Below are 17,841 nucleotides of genomic sequence, written 5' to 3'. Positions count from 1 at the left end.
TACTGGCTGGTTAAGCAACACCTTGACCCCGAAGGGACCTTGTAAGCCACATTAGAGTGTTTGGTCTTGATTCAAAAGAAACCGCTAAAAGTGTCAGTAGGTTGCAAACAGCAAGAACCAGGCCTCACTGTTGCGAGTTATACCCAAATGCCTATAGCTTAGGGGTGCGTGATAATACTTGGAATGACATAGATAAAATTAATAGGAAACTGATTTTTTGATTTGGGTTGATCAGCTGAGTAAGAATCATAAAATCATTTGAGGATCAAAAACCATCACATGTTTTTATCTCACCTGCTCAGTGGGCAAAACTAAATCAATCCACCTTCCCTAGGGGACTTGTGAGATAATTATCATAAAGAATTTTGAAATGTAGGAAGATAGCAGAAATGCTAGCAGATCACAAGTTATTCTTGGCTTTTATTTATTTTTTTTTAATTTTTTTTTTAACGTTTATTAATTTTTGAGACAGAGACAGAGCATGAACAGGCGAGGGGCAGAGAGAGAGGGAGACACAGAATCTGAAACAGGCTCCAGGCTCTGAGCTGTCAGCACAGAGCCTGATGCGGGGCTTGAACTCACGGACCGTGAGATCATGACCTGAGCCGAAGTCGGACGCTCAACCGACCAAGCCACCCAGGCGCCCCTATTCTTGGCTTTTAAAGAATTACAAACAGAAAGAAAGGAAGGAAGGAAGGAAGGAAGGAAGGAAGGAAGGAAGGAAGGAAGGAAGGAAGGAAGGAAGAAAAAGAATCACAAACCTGATTTTAAGAAAGAAAGAAAGAATCACAAACCTGATTTTAAGGAATCATTGCCTGATTACAACTTTAAAACTCATAGACTGCCACTTTTCCAACTAAGCTAATAATAATTTCAAGGGCAATAATACAATACTTGTATGGTAAAGGCTTATCATGGCCAGACCCCTTATTTAGCACTTGGTATACATTATTAATTAGCCCTTACAATTGTTCTGTGAGATTGACACTATTATTATATTTATTTTCTGGATGAAGGAATCTTATTTATTTTCTGGATGAGGAAACCATTGTGTACTTTCCAAAGATCCAATAGCTAGCAAGTGTCAAAACTAGGACTCAAACCAAAGGTTTCTGATCCCATCACCTTAACCGCAGTGGTTTTTTTAACATACAGCCAAAGGGAAAGTTCTAGAAAGCACTGGAGGTGGGAAGTGACCGCCGTAGCTCTCTGATGCCAAGGGAAAAGTTTAAAAGAACTTTTATTCTAATCCTGCACAAACCCTCTCCTTACTTCTGATAGGTCCCTACAGTTTATGCTGACCTTATTTGTTCTAAAGTAACTGGGTAGGAGACATAGGTAACAGCTAAATTAGAAATAGCTAATACAGGGGTACCTGGGTGGCTCAGTTGGTTAAGTATCCGATTTCAGCTCAAAGCACGATCTCACAGTTCACAAGTTCGAGCCCCGCATTGGGCTTTGTGCTGACAGCTCAGAGCCTGCTGGTTGCTTTGGGTTCTTTGTCTCCTCTCTCTCTCTCTGTCCCTACCCCTGCTCTCTCTCTGTCCCTCCCCTGCTCTCTCTCTCTCTCAAAAATAAATAAAAACATGAAAAAAAAGAAAAGAAATAGCTAATACAAATGTATCTCATTAATTTTATGACTGGTCAAATAAATGTAGCATTTTAGGTAGAATTGGTCTCCTCTCTCCTGCAATTTATGCATTGTTAAGTTTACGGTTACCTGACATCTTTATTTCTTGATCTTCTTCGATGTATACCTGATGAAGTAAGATGATGCTTCTTATTTGACTAAGGCAGCCAAACCCTAATTTTCCTGCCAAAGGTTTTATGGCCTTTCCTTATAAGTAGTCTTACTTTATAACAGTAAAGGAATAATTTTATTTTGAAATGCATGAATCATTTCTAAAGTGATTCAGAGATTCTGAATTTAATTTTTATTCTCTTTCCAATCTTGGCCTAATATTTGCCAATAATACTTGAGTCTAAATTAATATGTTTTCAAAACTTAATTGAGGTAGTGATTTTTTATTAACTATGGAATAAAAAACATATACCAAATAGAATTTTTGCTAGATCTTTTAGAATGGTTCTACCTCCTTTATCTTCTCAAGTTTACAAGTAGCAGGAAAAAAAGAATTAGCTAATGTAGAGTATGATGAATTATCTGAAAACAATGATGAAGTGTATGGAATATGTTACAATACTATTGCTGTTATACTATCATTTACACTTTTTATGTTTTTCCTAATTGGTTTCTTATAGATATTGATGCTATTTTCTCCAGTTCATTTGCTTGTATTATTGTATATAAAGATATATACTTTTTGTATCCTTAAAAATATATATTTTATTGCATATATACATATGTGTGTGCATATGTATGTATATATATATGTGTTTAATATATAAAATTTTCATATATTTATATTTTACATATATTTGTACACACGTTTATATATTTTTATTAAAATTATTTTTTACTTTTTATTTATTTTTGAGAGAGAGAGAGACAGACTGTGAGCAGGGGAGGGACAGAGAGAGAGGGAGGCACAGAATCTGAAGCAGGCTCCAGGCTCTGAGCTGTCAGCATAGAGCCCGACATGGGGCTTGAACTCACGAACTGTGAGATCATGACCTGAGCAGAAGTCAGATGCTTAACCAACTGAGCCACCCAGGTGCCTCTTAAAATTATTTTTAACGATTGAGGAAAGGATCAAAGAAATCTTGAGAGATCCAATCTAATTTCAGGCACATTCTTTCAGGAACTTGAAACCATCCTAGAAAATATTGTTGTTCTCTTGAAAATATCCAGAGATATTCATATAATCATATATTTTTGCCTTACTTGCCCTAAACAAACAAAAATGGTTAGGTAAAGTCTCGTTGGCTTAAAATTCCATTTAGTAAGGTGTTTTTAAAGCATGTTAGACATTTTACAAAATTACTATGTTTCACTGGAATCAAGAGGGAACAATTTAAACAGCAGCATAGATAGAAAGGCTTCTCTCCCATCCCCCAACTCACTCTTCCTTTCCATGAGCATCAAGGTTGTCACTGGTGCAATTGCTTTTCAGAATTTTTTTTGTAAATGATGAGAGAGGCAATTACAAGCAGTTCTCCTCCACATGACACTGCCCAGAAGACAAGCAAATTGCATCTCTTGATGGATGCCAGCTATTATATACACTGGGTTGGAAATCTCCATATAGGGAAAGAGAAACGAACAGAGGAAGACTGAACAAAAACACCGATACGCAGAGAGAAGTTTTGACGGAAAGAGAGAGGTGGTTAATTGCTGGCAGACTCAGATTTGGCAAAACACTGCATACCATGAAATATCTGTGAATATGTAGATACTTTCACACATTCACACACATCATAATAGCTTTTAGGAGAGCAAATAAAATTCATGTATCTGAAACCTAACAAATTCAAACTGTGTGTGGTTTTTAATGCAGTGTAGAATCTGAAAACGGCAACTTTATGGCAGAGAAGAAACTTAGGTCATTAATACTGCAGGTGTAAGTATATATACTAGTGTTATGCAGAGGATTTACAAAATCTGAAATACAGTGTTTGAATATAACAAGATGCTCTGAGAAATGAACACTAACATTATAAATGCTTATAAGTACACAGGAAACTCCTGATGATGCTGTTTGTTAGGAACTACAGTTCCGCACACGGCTTTGGGTCCTTGTTCGAGGAGAGGTGATGGGCAAGAGGAGGATTTGATTCTGAAAGCAAAAAGCACTGCCATCAGAAGGCTGCCGATCCCTTAAGGGATCATCCTGGGGACTGTTTTATGGTGGGGTATCAGTCCAAAAAGTCCTTTTCTAGATTCTTTCTGTAATACTGTTAGGGAAAATATGCTAGAATGATGAAATGTATGCAAGATAATGTTTACTGCTTCAGCACATTTTCATGACTCGTGTCCTGATGTGGGTTAATGTGCAATATAAAAGTTTATTAGGAAGATGACATTGCACCTGCAAAAGGTAAACACTAGTTTTTATTCTCATCCAAAGTTTTATTTTCAATAATACAGTCATTATTAATTCTTAGCAAAGTGCTTAGCACATAATGAGTCAATAGTATTTATTCATCAATTCAAGGAATAAAACAGGTTGCTGAGTAAAACAGGTTGCTGACATAAAATTGCTAAGCTGAAAAAAAAGGTAAATTAATTCTCAGTGTAGAGTCACCATTTATAGGGAATATTCTCTTGAAGATATACATTCCTCGGGGCACCTGCGTGGCTCAGTAGATCATGATCTCACAGTTCGTGAGATCTACTCACGGTTCAAGCTCTGCTTTGGGCTCTGTGCTGACAGCTCAGAGCCTGGAGCTGCTTCAGATTCTGTGTCTCCCTCTCTCTGTCTCTGCCTCTCCACCCCTCATGCTCTGTCTCTCTTGCTCTCAAAAATAAATAAACATTAAAAAAATTTTTTTAGTTAAAAAGAAAAGAAGTTATACATTCCGTGTTGTTAGGGGTTTTTAATTCTGTTCTGGGTTTAGGATTTTATTTTTTTAAGAAAATGATTCCACAATTCCTGTCTGAGTGAAAGAATTATAAAATTATTTCAGGCAAGAGTCCCTAAGCGAGGTGTTGTGGATTTCATTTTCATCAGAGAACTTCTAGAAAGGTTGTTGTTCTTCTGCATGTATCTTGAGATCTGTTACCATTGAGCTGCTCCGTTCTTTTCCTCCTCAGGTGTGGAATCCATAGCATGTTCCCCTTACATTTAGCTGCCCTAAATGCTCACTCTGACTGCTGCAGAAAGCTGCTATCATCGGGTAAGTAACCCCATTACCACAGATGAGGCTTAATGTGTCCTGTAAATGAGCCAGACGGCTCTAGGTGTCTGATTAGAGTAAGTGGCTGCCTGCACTTCATGATATTCCTGACCTGGTCTGGGGACAGCTCCCAGCAGTACTTGGTGTTGTTACTGTTTGAGTGTCCGTATTCCTGCCCCAGAATGAGAGCCTTGTCTGTTTTTCGAGTTAAAGCTTGGGTGATCCAGAGTGAGAGGCAGGAAGAGATGGCCGTAGCTTACCGGAAGTTTGTTGTAATCAGAAAAAACACCTTCGAGGCTGAATATGGCGGATTTAACAGTTAATCTTTTCAACAAAGGATAAAGGGCAATTCCCCACATTTTGACAGTAGAAATGTCATGTTACCTCCCCATTCTGTGGCCTCTGAAAAATCACTACAGTTCGATCCCCCTCCACCTATGTTTAATTTTTTTTTTTTTTTTAAATATGGGACTGTTTAGAACCAAGAAATTCCTTCTGGTTTGGAGCTTTGCTAATCTTTCTTATCACTGCTTCTGCCAACCTCCATGTATTAAGAAGTTCCTGGCTTTCAAAGGTGATAGAGGTCTGCAAGGCAAAGATTGTTTATGAATTAATTCAACAGACATCCCAGAGGCATTTTTTTCCTTTTAAGTGCTTTACCTATGGTTGATTCTGCTTTCACTGCTTTTGGCATGTTTAAAAATAATCCCTGCATGAAAGCATGTTTCCCAGATCTTAAACCAACTAGAAGCTAATAATACACATAAGAAAATATCTACTCCAGCATGTTAAGATTACTCCTTTGCTGTCCATGTTTTCTCCATGTGTTCTGTCTGCCTGTCTATTGCCCTACTTATCTCAAATTGGTTTCATAAATTTCTACCCTGGGATTGAAATATGGGGCTGTGGTTCACCCAGGGCTGAATGTGAAAATAAATTCTTCTAGACTTCACGGTTCTTCCTATAAAATTGCCAAGCTTGAGCAGTTACCATTCGTTTCCATGACAACCTCTTTCTGACTACAATTGCTTGCATTCTGGTTTTTCTACTAACTGATTTTTCTGTCTCTGCAATGTTTCTTGTGGTTTAACTAGGACAAAAGTATAGCATAGTATCCTTGTTTAGTAATGAGCACGTGCTGTCTGCAGGCTTTGAAATAGACACCCCAGATAAATTTGGAAGAACGTGCCTTCATGCTGCCGCTGCAGGAGGGTGAGTAGTTAGCAATTTCAGTTGTTATTTCATGACTTAACTCCTCTAATTTATCTTCATTGACTCAAGTTGTCTGTGAATCAAAGTCAATTTCTGTAGTAAGATGGGTAAAGAATCATTTCTACCAACACCAAATATCACTATCACTATTCCACTTGCAGATTAATTGTACGTTTGTTCTTCCAAAGAAAAATTGTTGGCCCATCTCATATAGAAAATCATTTTTCTTGTGTTTTCTCTTCTCTTCCTTTTCCTTATTTTTTTTAAATTGTAGGTCTTCAAGCCTTATAGAATGTGTATCTAGCTGATACGCTACCAAAAGAAAATAATTTGAGATTTGTTCCTAAGTTTTTCTTCTTTTGTTGTTGCTAGTAGATGGATGATGCGCAAGGGAATCCAAGATTGAATTAGTTCATGTTTATTTGCAGATATTTTTGTCCTTATTTCAAAGCTGATTTTTAAGTACTTAAATGGTTAAATGTGAACAAAGGTCAAGAAAACCCAAAGGATAGGCAAGAAATGATTTAATCCTTGCCTTTTTTTTTTTTTTAAGTTGTAGAAAGCATGTTTTAATCAGGTACTCTTCTTCATATCAGTGGTGAAATTAAGCCTCTGATCAATATGTTATTGATATATGACCATATATTGACCAAACATGGCCTCTCTCAGATGACCTTGTTTGGGTAAGGTGTTAGTTCTTAATCAAGTTTCTAGTCCTTAAGGAGAAGCAATACCTCTCCATTTGTCATCTGTACATTATCAAAGGCATTACCTCTTTATCAGAGGTGGGTTGACTGTGAAACCTCAGGGCCTTTATTTGCATGGGTCCCTTCCAAAATCTTGTATTTAGTTTTATATTCATAGTTATGTATTATTTTTTAAATGAATCTCCCTCTACCCAACCCCTCTCCCCAAATGAGTCTCATGAGCCACACAACTAGATCTGCCTCTGCCCTTGATCCTTTGGGTTCATTCAGTAAGAGACAGGTGCCTATCAATGGGCACGCTACACAGACACATAATGGTCTCAGAAAGTTCTTATATTTTATGACAGAAACAGCTGGTTCTCTGAGAGAGGTGACTACAAAGGGTGGATGGGGGGGGACCCTGCTCAGGTTCATCATTAATGAGATCATTTTTCATATTTAAATGATAATAAAATAGTAAATCTGAGACTACTTCTCAGCATTCCAAGTTTAAAACAATAATGGGTGATTGTCTCTTTTTATGCCGACATTTGAAAAAAATATCAGACCTACACGGAAAGTGGAAACACACCATTCTGGATACATATCTGAAATTCCTAGTAGAATTAATATTTAGCTACATGCCCTTCAATAGGAAAATTCACTTCAGTGGGTCCTTTTTTCTTTACTAAATATGATTTATTGCTTCTGCAAATGACAAAGAAGCTTTGGAAGATCACTATGCTCCATTACATCACTTTTGGCCTTTTATTTTTTGCACATTTATTTACCTATATTACAAAGGCAGGGAAATGCAGCTGTTTTATTTTCCATTATGGAGAGTCTGGGTTGAAAACGGTTATCACAGTGAATTCATTCTGCTGTGATAAAAGGTAATGCTTCTCCATTCTGGCTCATTGTTTAAAGGTGATGCAAAATCATCATATGTTTAAGGGGTTATTTCCCAAACCCTTGATGCTTTTGAAAGAGAATTTCAGGATAAATGATGAAACCATCACTTAAAGGTTTAATCATGTAATAACCATGTAAAAATAATTAAATACCTTGGTCATGGAATTGAAAATGTTCCATCAGGCTCTTTAATGCATTGATTTATGGAAAAAGGAATTCCAGGAACTTTAGATCCTTGCAATATTACCTTCCTCATATGTTCACGTTGTTTTTGTGTTAGCAGAATTTAAAGCTGGAACTATCATTCCATCTTGGCCCACACTTCACCAAAAACAGCTCTTTCTGAAGGTAGCCCAGCAATTGACGTCTGCCATCTTAATAATGTTTTCCCTGTCTTTCTAGTAACGTGGAATGTATAAAACTCTTGCAGAGCAGCGGAGCAGATTTCCATAAAAAGGACAAGTGTGGGAGGTATGTAAACAGGGAACTCTGCTTCAAGTGCCTAAGTAAAAGGAGTGGGGAGCAATCCATCTGGAAATCATTTTATACTGAAATGGTAAACAGGGAAGCTAGCTGGGGAGATTCTGTCCTCAGAAGGAAATCCCTTTTTGTAGTGAAACACAACAAAGCAGGCACAAGCCCCAAGGAAGGCATCTCCTCTCACAGCTCTGTTTAGAAATGTCAGTGTGTCTTCTTCCAGTTTTTTTTTTTTCCATGCATCTCTCTACCCCTCCTCTCCACATGCACCCTGGCTCTTGGAGATGCTACAGATGTCTTCTCTTACCAACCTACCTATGGTACTCCTACCCACCCTTCCAGACTTAGGTTAAATAACACCTCCTTCCCCTTCCCCTGGCACCCTCCATACTTCACAACTGAAGCACATATCACACTGTTCTAGTGGACTCTCTGTTTTGCCTCTCCTCTTACCTGTCCATGGCTCTCCTGAGGAACAGGACTGGATCTTGTAAAATACTTATAATTTACTTTTGAGGGGATGAAAGAGGAGAAAGTCAACTAGTAAAAGAGCCCATACATTGACTTTAAAATATAAAAGAGTGGTACTTGAAAATTAATCAATAGTTCTTGAAGTAAAGTTATTCACTTTGATATAAAGTAATTCATTTGATTATTATACCCTAAATATTGGCTAGGCACACCAGATAAACTGTTAAATAATTGGGGACTAAAAATAAGTAATATAAAATAAATTGCTTCATGTTTCTGCAATGCCTTACTCTTTATAAGGTGCATGTGTTTCTTATATATTACCCATTTGGTTTTTCATGGTCTCTCTATGAGATATATGGGGATGCTTATTATCCTTTTCTAATAGATGAATAAAAGTGGCTTGGAGAAACTAAATGAGTTATACATGTAATAAATTTACATGTGCATGTAAAATTCTAGGAATTTTAGACCTAGAATAGATGTTAGGGGACAGCTGCTCACAGGTCCTTATTGAAGCAAGGGTGAGCAAGCCCAGGCCCAGAGAGGGGATGTGGTTTGGTATAGCTCATGGGCATTGTTCTTCCCATTAACCTACATCCCTACCCCCACGGGACTTGTAGTAATGGGTGCATCCAGGGGAGAGACAGATACTTTATAAAGGTAGTTTGGGCCCAGCTTGGGGAGGTCTTCCATTCCAGACTAAGGAATCAAGGCTTTGCTCAGTGGAGAGGACCGATGGCTTTAGAACAGGATGTCGTATGTGGGTATTGGACCTTAGAAAATCCAGTTCTTCATTCATATCAATTAGAAATAGATAGAAATTTGATTAGAGCTAAGGAGGCCAATAGGGATGGTATTGCAATAGTCTGAAAGAGCAGCAATGTAGATCGGAACCAGGATAGGCACTAGGAATGGAAAGAAAGGGTAGATCCTCAGGTAGGTGGCCGTGTCTGAAGCCACTGTCTTTGTATCCTCAGCTCCAATGTATAAATTCAAATGAAGGCATGTCCCTTGGCATCCACACTCTGAGAGCTGAAGAGCTTTCCCCACTCCCAGGAATAAGGCTGTCAGTGCTAATGCTGATGATGGGTGGGGGGAGGTCTGTTTTTCAGACTGAATGAAGTAAGAAATTGCTCTTTGTTTTTCAGGACGCCTTTGCACTATGCAGCTGCAAATTGTCATTTCCATTGTATTGAGACATTAGTGACCACAGGGGCCAACGTCAATGAAACAGATGACTGGGGACGGACAGCTTTGCACTATGCTGCTGCATCAGACATGGATAGAAAGTAAAAACAGCCTTGCTCAAATTTACTTTGGGGGTATGGCTACAGGGGGAGGGTTTACTCAGTTTTCTTCATACTGCCTCATGGAAACTGTGAGTGAAGAATCTCCCTCATCCAGGGCCAGAGGAGTTGGAATTGCCTCATCCCTAACCCCAGTTTTCCCATTCTGCTCTCTTTATGTTTGATTATTACGTGTCACTGCCCAATTATTTCTCTTCTCTCGTCTTTGGGTTGAATGCCAAGTGGAGCTGTCAAGCCCATGTTTTCAGTTCATTCGAGATCAGCTGTGATTTATTTTGTCATATACTGCAGTTGCCATCATCACCACTTAAATGCTTCATTGGCTCTCAAACTTACATTCGCTAATAAATACGTCACATGTCGAAAATATCCATCCATGTATAATCCCAATAGCCTTCAAATCCAGCGTTGGTATGTGTAAAATTGGCACTCTTTCCAAACCTGGGCAAGAATGCTCTATCAGGAGCTGGAGAGAGGAAGCTGGATGCCCTGGACATGTTTGGATTCTAGGTGTCCAGGGATGAAAAGCAGAAGTGAACCAGGTCAGGTGGAAATGGTGTGAGAGGTGCCCACAGCTTATGAGATTGTTCTCAAAGACTTGAGGACCAGGGCCTCCTTCAGAGGAATGCTTTTGGTGACCCTGTTTGGAGAACTATTGACTTACTTGCCACTCTGTGTTACGGAATTGATTCTGGGTCAGTGCTAAATTCTATTCGTATACAGCAGTGGCTTTTAAATATTTTACACAGTGACCCATGGTAACAAATACATTTGATGTCATGACCCAGTATATGTACTCAAATATATAGGTTTTAAATACCTGTATGTCTATATAGATGTGTGTGTGTGTGTAAAAAGGAGGCAGAATTTCATAAAACCATATTTACTTTTACTATGTGTGATCATTCTGATATTTTCTCTTTTATCTTGTTAAAAAAAACCCTAATTACTGCAGTCTACTAAATTAATTTCATAATTCCATAATGGATTATAATCCATATTTCTAGTTTGGGAAACACTATTTTTCTTTTTATGTTTACATAATATTGGCAAATCTGATGTCCCTACACTCTGGATCCCGTAGACCCATAGGTTATTAATTCAACAAACATTTATTGAGACCTTACTACATAGCAGGCTCTATGCTGCTCACTTAGAAAAGAATGTGGGAGCAAGTACACTTCAATGTTAAAGCTGAGAAAGGAATCCTATGTGATGAAGAATTTCTCTGTCAGTTGAAGAATGACTAGAACCCCATTCCTGGATAAGTGAGATGCTGAACTGACAAGGAGGCAACAAGGAATGTGGTAGGAGTCAGGGAGGTCTAAGCTAAATTGCCTCCTATTTACTTGGGGAGTTTAGGATATTTATAGAGGGGAGGACGACTTGATTGTTGTCTTCCTGACTGAAACCAGGGTGGAAATTCTAGGAAAGTCATGTTCTCAGTTGGGTTTCTTGGGAGAGAATAGATTTACTGGATGGCCTTTAAGAGAACCACGTAGATCCTCAATGAAAATCAGGAGTGCTTATTTCTTTTGGGTTGGGGGAAAAGTTGTTGAGATAGAAGTTATACCAAAATCACTAGCAGCTTTGCCATTAAAACAAATAATTGTAATTTTTTTTCTTTCCCTTATGTTGAGAAGTAAGACTATCTTAGGAAATGCCCATGAAAATTCAGAAGAACTTGAAAGAGCCAGAGAGCTGAAGGAAAAGGAAGCCGCATTGTAAGTTTCTTTTCAGCTTAAAGCACAAGTTGTAATTACTGATGCTTGTCTGCTTTTCTGGGTTGTCACGTAGGGCAGCCCTTGCTATTCTAGGGTTTGATTTGGGATATTGTGGAAGCGATATGGGCTTGCCTTTAGTGAAGAGGAAATGGTTCTTTTAATATATCCCTTAATTATGCTATTTTTACACAAGGAACTCTTCTTAAAATTGAACCCTTTGCCAAGACCATCACTGTGATTGGTCAGCAGTTTTTAGGAACAGGTGTCTTAAATATCATTTTTGACTGCCATGCATCATATGCCTCAGGGGACACATTAAGCCTCCTCTCAGGCCATCAGCTCTCCTTTAATGACCTGGGGGTAACTATTTACCAGGTCCTATAAATAAATGTTTTGAAATTTCAGCGTGCAATACTGTGGTTGTGTTCTCCCTCCCCTCCCCAACCCACAAACATCAGCTCACAAACAGTCCTTCACTCTTTCCCACAACTTCTCCTGCCCCACCTCATCCCACCTCTCTCTCTGGCTTCTGGCAGAGACTTAGCTAGTACTGTGACAAGGGCCAGAGTCCCTGCCATCACCCAGGGGGGTTGATGCACAGGAAGCTGTAATGCCTCATCCTCTGAGAGTCCTTGTGCAACAAAGCAGAGTGTGAAGGTTGTGCTCTGCTCAGTGCAGTAGCCAGCGTGTCGCTGGTGTTCAGTGACTGTTAAACAAATGAACAAAGGAATGATTACTGCCCACACTTTGTGTCCCGCCTCCTTGAAACTAGTGGATACAGTTCTCTTAAGAGTCTGCACCCACACAGTTCCTAACTTGTTTATTCTCTTCTCCAGTTGTCAGAAGAACCAATTTCTTTGTGACCTGAAGGCTTGTGTCCCCTCTAGGGTCTTCCCACTGTCCACTGGGCTGTCCTCCCAGGTCCAGACCATTGTGGAAGAGAAGTTAGAAAGTGTGGCCCTGATACAGGTTGTGGGACGTAACTTGGGCTGTTACTGGGGTGGGGACAGGAAACATGGCCATGAGTAAAGCAGAATGACCAAGGTTTTGCCCTAATATTCCAAACTTAATGATATTCAAAGACTGTAGAATTTTAAGCCACATCAGCCAGCACCCCCTTCTCCAGTGAAATCGTGCCAAGAACAGCCCTCTTACCCTCTTACGGCTGATGGAGAGGGAAAAAGCAGGACAGGCAGGGGAGGCAGGGAACCAGGCTTCCTGAGAGCTCTTCCGAGCAGAGAGGCTACATCTCTCATCCAGATACATCTCTGACTTAACGTGCAGGTCTTGATTTTGCAGCGCAGGTGCCCAAAGTGGTAGCCACAGCCCTGGGAGGAGAAGAGATAAGCATCCCCAGTTAAAACTGGAATGTATTTTCCCTTGGAAACGATATGGAGAATATTCAAATTCTACAGTGCTGTTGTTTTTTCAAATCACACTGCTGGTAGTATAGTTCAGCTATATCCTGGGGTAAATGACACTTTGGGAGCAATTCCAAGTATTTTCCGAATTACGTATTAAATCCGCCAACTGGCTTTTTACAATGTGACTCTTTCAGGAGCTGGGGGTTGTGAATCCACTAGAACCCTTTTCCTATTGAATGATTTTATTTCAAGAGCCAAATTCTATTTAAAATGAGTCATACCTGGGATCCCGTCCATGGACATTTAATTGCCAAAATAAAAAAAGACTTCCTTTTAAGGTACAAATCACCAAAGACAGAATGATATCAGAACTCCAATAATAGTTTGATTTATTATGGAGCATTTGATGGATAAATCAGGTAACTTGTAGATATTTAGTGTAAAAAATTTGTGTCTTTTATCAGTTTTTCTAGAAATTAAAATATCTGTGTTAATCGTCTCTATGTGTGACTTATTTACTCCTTTTGCCTTATGCCAAAAGATAGGTAAGTGTTTGAGTCACAGGATGATGTATGGAAGTGTTGAATTATTGTATTGTACACCTGAAATTAATATAACACGGTATGTGAACTAACTGGAATTAAAATAAAAACTTTAAAAAAATTAGAACCAAAAATAAAGTGTTTGAGGAAACAATAGGCATTTTCCCTTGGATGGTCTTATTTAATGTACATGCTTCCATTACATATTTTGATGTAAGTATAATTCGAGCATTTGAGAATTTTGATTTGAGTATGAAATTGAATCAGCTTGACCTTGTAGAGGACACATTTGTCCCACTGCCATGGATATAAAACTGAAATTATGGAGTGGTGCTTCCTGACTACTTATTCTCTCTTTGACCAGAAGACCTTGAACAGAATTCCTACATCCCCCGGCACTTGTGTCCTGGGCTTTGGGGCATTTCAGCCAAGTTGGAGCCACATCACATCCCTACCTCCAACCCATTGTAAAGATTGTGGCTCTTTTAGAAAAATTATAATTCTTTCCGAAAAGGCTTTCTAAGTTTATTATTAATTATTTTGTTCTAGTCTATACATAATGATGCAATTTAAGCGTCTGTCTTCAGATGTGGTTACTGAGTTAATCTTTTATATTTTTTAAGTGTTCGCCCGTTCCTTTAATCTTTTTATTATTTGGGCTATTCTTAAGTTCTTTTGCTGTTGTTATTTTCTTATTCTTCCTAATTTTCATTTTCTAACCTTTGGATTGATGGTAGTCTCCAATAGCAAGGTTAAAAGTAGATCCCTCTCTCTTGCTGTAATGGCCTGACCACTTCTTTGTTACATTTGAGAGCTCATCTTTTGAACGTGGAACTCAAAAACTCATTACTCAGTAATCCTGACAACAGACAGGTTCTGTACTTTAAGGAGAAAAGGAAAAAGAGACTTAATTATTCTTTATTATGCTAAGTGGAGTCAGAGAAAGACAAATATCATATAATTTCACTTATGTGTGGAATCGAAACAACAAAACAGGTGAACAAACAAACATAACCAGACACAGACTCATAAGTACAGAGAACAAACTGGTGGTTGCCAGAGGATAGAGGCAGAAGAATGGGCAAAATAGGTAAAGGGGATTAGAGATACAAATTTCCAGTTGTAAAATAAATAAGTCATGGAGATGAAAAGTGCAGCACCGGGAATCAATAATATTGTAGTAACATTGGTGACAGACGGCAGCTACACTTGCTGTGGTGAGCACAGCATAATGTATAGAATTGCTGAATCACAATGTTGTACACCTGAAACTAATATAGAATTGTATGCAAACTATAAAAACAAAACCAATCAATGCAGGAAGAGACAAATGGATTATTATAACAGAACAGAGTCCAGAAATGAGCCCACGTATGGATAAATATGCAATAATTGATAATGACATTAAAACAACTCAGTGAAGAGGGGATAGTGCTTTCAATAAATTGAGGTGGGGGACGGTACTTAACTACCCTCTTGTTCCTAAAGCTTTTCCTGAATTCTAGAATGGCTATTTTAAGCTGAAGTAAAGATGGATACAGAAAACACAAACATGTAAAACTTTTAATACATAAACCTTCATTGCTGTAGGATATTTTTAAAAGTTTATTTATTTTGAGAGAGAGAGAGGGGGGAACAGAGAGGGGGAGAGACGGAATCCCAAGCAGGCTCTGCACTGACAGTACAGGGCTCAAACTCATGAACTGTGAGATCATGGCCTGAGTCAAGATCAAGAGTTAGAAGCATAACCGACTGAGCCACCCAGGCACCCCATTGCTGTAGGACTTTTAAAGAAACACTTAAACTCACAAAGTGCTTTGTGGAACATTTATAATAGGAGAATATTTACATTAATTATAACTTTTACTCTAGAGATGTTTTCTAAAATAACACCCCATTTTTATACTTGCAGATGTCTAGAGTTTCTGCTTCAAAATGATGCAAACCCATCTATCCGGGACAAGGAAGGTTACAATAGCATACATTATGCTGCTGCCTATGGCCACAGACAATGTCTGGAATTGGTAAGCTGTACTGTCTTGTTTTGTTTCCTCTAACACACACACACACACACCACACCACACACAGACCCAACCCTGAAAATGCCGGTCTTAATCTCTCACAGATGCCCTCACTGCCTAATTAAGTCCCCACTAGAAATCACCTTGAAGATATTCTGTGGTAAATGATTATATGTTTACTTTACAACAGGTAGATCTCATTGTTTCATTTCTGTGCATCCTAATCTCACAGCTACTGCTTTTCATATTAACTTGGACTAGGAATGTTAGACCTCTGTATGGACAGTTTGTATTTTAAAGATAATTTGGATGTATCAAATAGGTTCAGTATATATTTCCAGTCACACTTATCACCCTATGTGTTGTAAGATGACTTACATAGCTGCTAGGCATATGGGTTTGTCATGGTCCCACATTTGTAGTCTAGAGAGAGAAATTGACAAGGGCTCAACAGCAAAATTTATTGGAATTTCCAAACTGCCCCAAATTTCAAACCTGCAGCTATCGAAAAACACCTGGGGTTTTGGAGTCAGAAATTCTTCTACTGGTATAGGTCATCAGACACAAACTTAAATGACCACAAGGACAGAAATGGAAAGTAAGCCAGTGAAGTGAGCCCAGGTGTAGAGCAATAGGGAGCAGTGGGGACTGTGGCCAGTAGGACATGTTATGTCTAAAGGGAGAAACAGCCAGTCAGCTCCAGTGAGTGAGATCAGGTGGTAATTCATACTCAGGGATGAACTCCAGTGTTTCAAGGAAAGCTAGAAATGTAGACTTTTTATGTGAAATTTCCTATTTCAAAAACACTGGGTGGACCAGGAAGAAAAACTACAGATTTGTGGTTAAATCCTGGCTGCTGGCCACCATTTGTCATCTCCTGAGCATCGCCCATGGGTCAGCTTCACTAGGACGCATGGGGCATCCCAAACTCACTATCTTTGGTCCATTGGTAGGTGCCACCTTCCTCAGTGGACTCCAACTCTTTTCCTTGTCTTTTTAAAAGGAGTAGTCCTGGGGAGACTGGGTGGCTCAGTCGGTTAAGCAACCAACTTCAGCTCAGGTCATGATCTCCCAGTTTGTGAGTTCGAGCCCTACATCGGGCTCTGGGCTGACAGCTTGGAACCTGGAGCCTGCTTTGGATTCTGTGTCTTCCTCCCTCTCTCTGCCCCTCCCTGCTCATGTTCTGTCTCTCTCTCTCCTTCAAAAACAAATAAACATTTTTTTAATTTAAGAAATACATAAATAAATGGAGTAGTCCTACTTTTCAGAGTTATTGAGGAGATATGTTTGAGAAAACACTTGCACTTTATCAACTGCACAATCTATTAAGGAAGGCCTGAGGCGGAAAGCCAGCAAGCAGTTGTGTCAGTGCCTCCATAGAAATGACTGAATGATGTTCTAGCTGGTTCCTTTACCTTTGACCTTGCTGCCAGATTTAAGTGGTTCCAATTAGGGTCATTCTTACTATATTTCTCTTAACCGTGAATGTGGGGAAATGTTCATAAACATTTGAAAATAGAGAGGTGATTATTCTGGTGTTGCTAGGTGTGGCATTTATTGGTGAATTATATCTACCATCATCATTCTTGAAGACTTCTAAGTCTCCTTTCCTGAGGTTCTTGTGGTTGCTGAAGACTTCCTTGTTTGACCTTGAAGGTGTCATTTTCCCCCTACTCCTGATTCTGTTATAGTTCCCCTTCCAGTTACAGAGGCTGCAAACAAATTACCCCAAAATTAGTGGCTTAAAACAACAGCAATTATTTAATATCTCTTATTGATCAGGAATTCAGGAGTGGCTGAGCTGAGTAGTTATTGTTAAAGATATCCTGTGAGATTACAGACAATGTCTGAGGCTGGGATAATCTCAAACACTTCTTCACTCATGTCAGTTACCTGGCTTGTAAGATTTAAATAGCTTCTGTGGGGCTTCTGCCTGTGGTTTTCTCTAGCATGGTGGTTTCAGAATAGCTGGATATCTTACGTGGTGGCTCAGGGATCAAAAGGAGTGATCCGGAAGATCACTTCAGGGATCCAGAAGAGAGTGGGAGACAGCCAGTGTGAGAATGAATGAGAGAAAGACAGTATCAGTCTTAATGATCTAGCCTTGAAGGTCACACAGGGTTACCCTAGAGAGGAGAAGTAGACTCCACCTTTCAAAGGGAAGAGTGTCAAAGGATTTATAGACATATTTTAAAACCATCCAGTTTCCTAGGAAGATGTAGAAAGCCAATGATTTCATAGCCTTCTGTAAGATGGACTTTAATGGAGAACCACAAGTGGCCAAGGGGCAATCCTTTATCTTATAGATGGGCAAACCAAACCACA

The 17,841-nt window shown here is 39.1% G+C and overlaps 1 protein-coding gene across 7 annotated transcripts in view; it reads left to right on the top strand.

The window, feature by feature from the left end:
- ANKRD44 (ankyrin repeat domain 44) overlaps window positions 1–17,841 on the top strand; it is a 227,656-nt gene that overhangs the window by 97,262 nt on the left and 112,553 nt on the right. For 4 of the 7 annotated variants that reach the window (XM_015543192.2, XM_042994983.1, XM_015543195.2 and 1 more), the window contains exons 11-16: window positions 4,715–4,797; window positions 5,946–6,009; window positions 8,010–8,078; window positions 9,707–9,847; window positions 11,506–11,589; window positions 15,408–15,519. In XM_015543192.2, coding sequence (XP_015398678.2) covers window positions 4,715–4,797; window positions 5,946–6,009; window positions 8,010–8,078; window positions 9,707–9,847; window positions 11,506–11,589; window positions 15,408–15,519 — 553 coding nt within the window. The remainder of the gene's footprint in view (window positions 1–4,714; window positions 4,798–5,945; window positions 6,010–8,009; window positions 8,079–9,706; window positions 9,848–11,505; window positions 11,590–15,407; window positions 15,520–17,841) is intronic. The other 3 variants (XM_015543193.2, XM_007094714.2, XM_042994982.1) reach the window with 1 other exon arrangement.

Source organism: Panthera tigris, chromosome C1, assembly GCF_018350195.1.
Source record: "Panthera tigris isolate Pti1 chromosome C1, P.tigris_Pti1_mat1.1, whole genome shotgun sequence".
Taxonomy (NCBI): Eukaryota; Metazoa; Chordata; class Mammalia; order Carnivora; family Felidae; genus Panthera; species Panthera tigris.
Note: the sequence above shows the minus strand (reverse complement) of the source record. Positions and strands in the feature narration are given on the sequence as shown.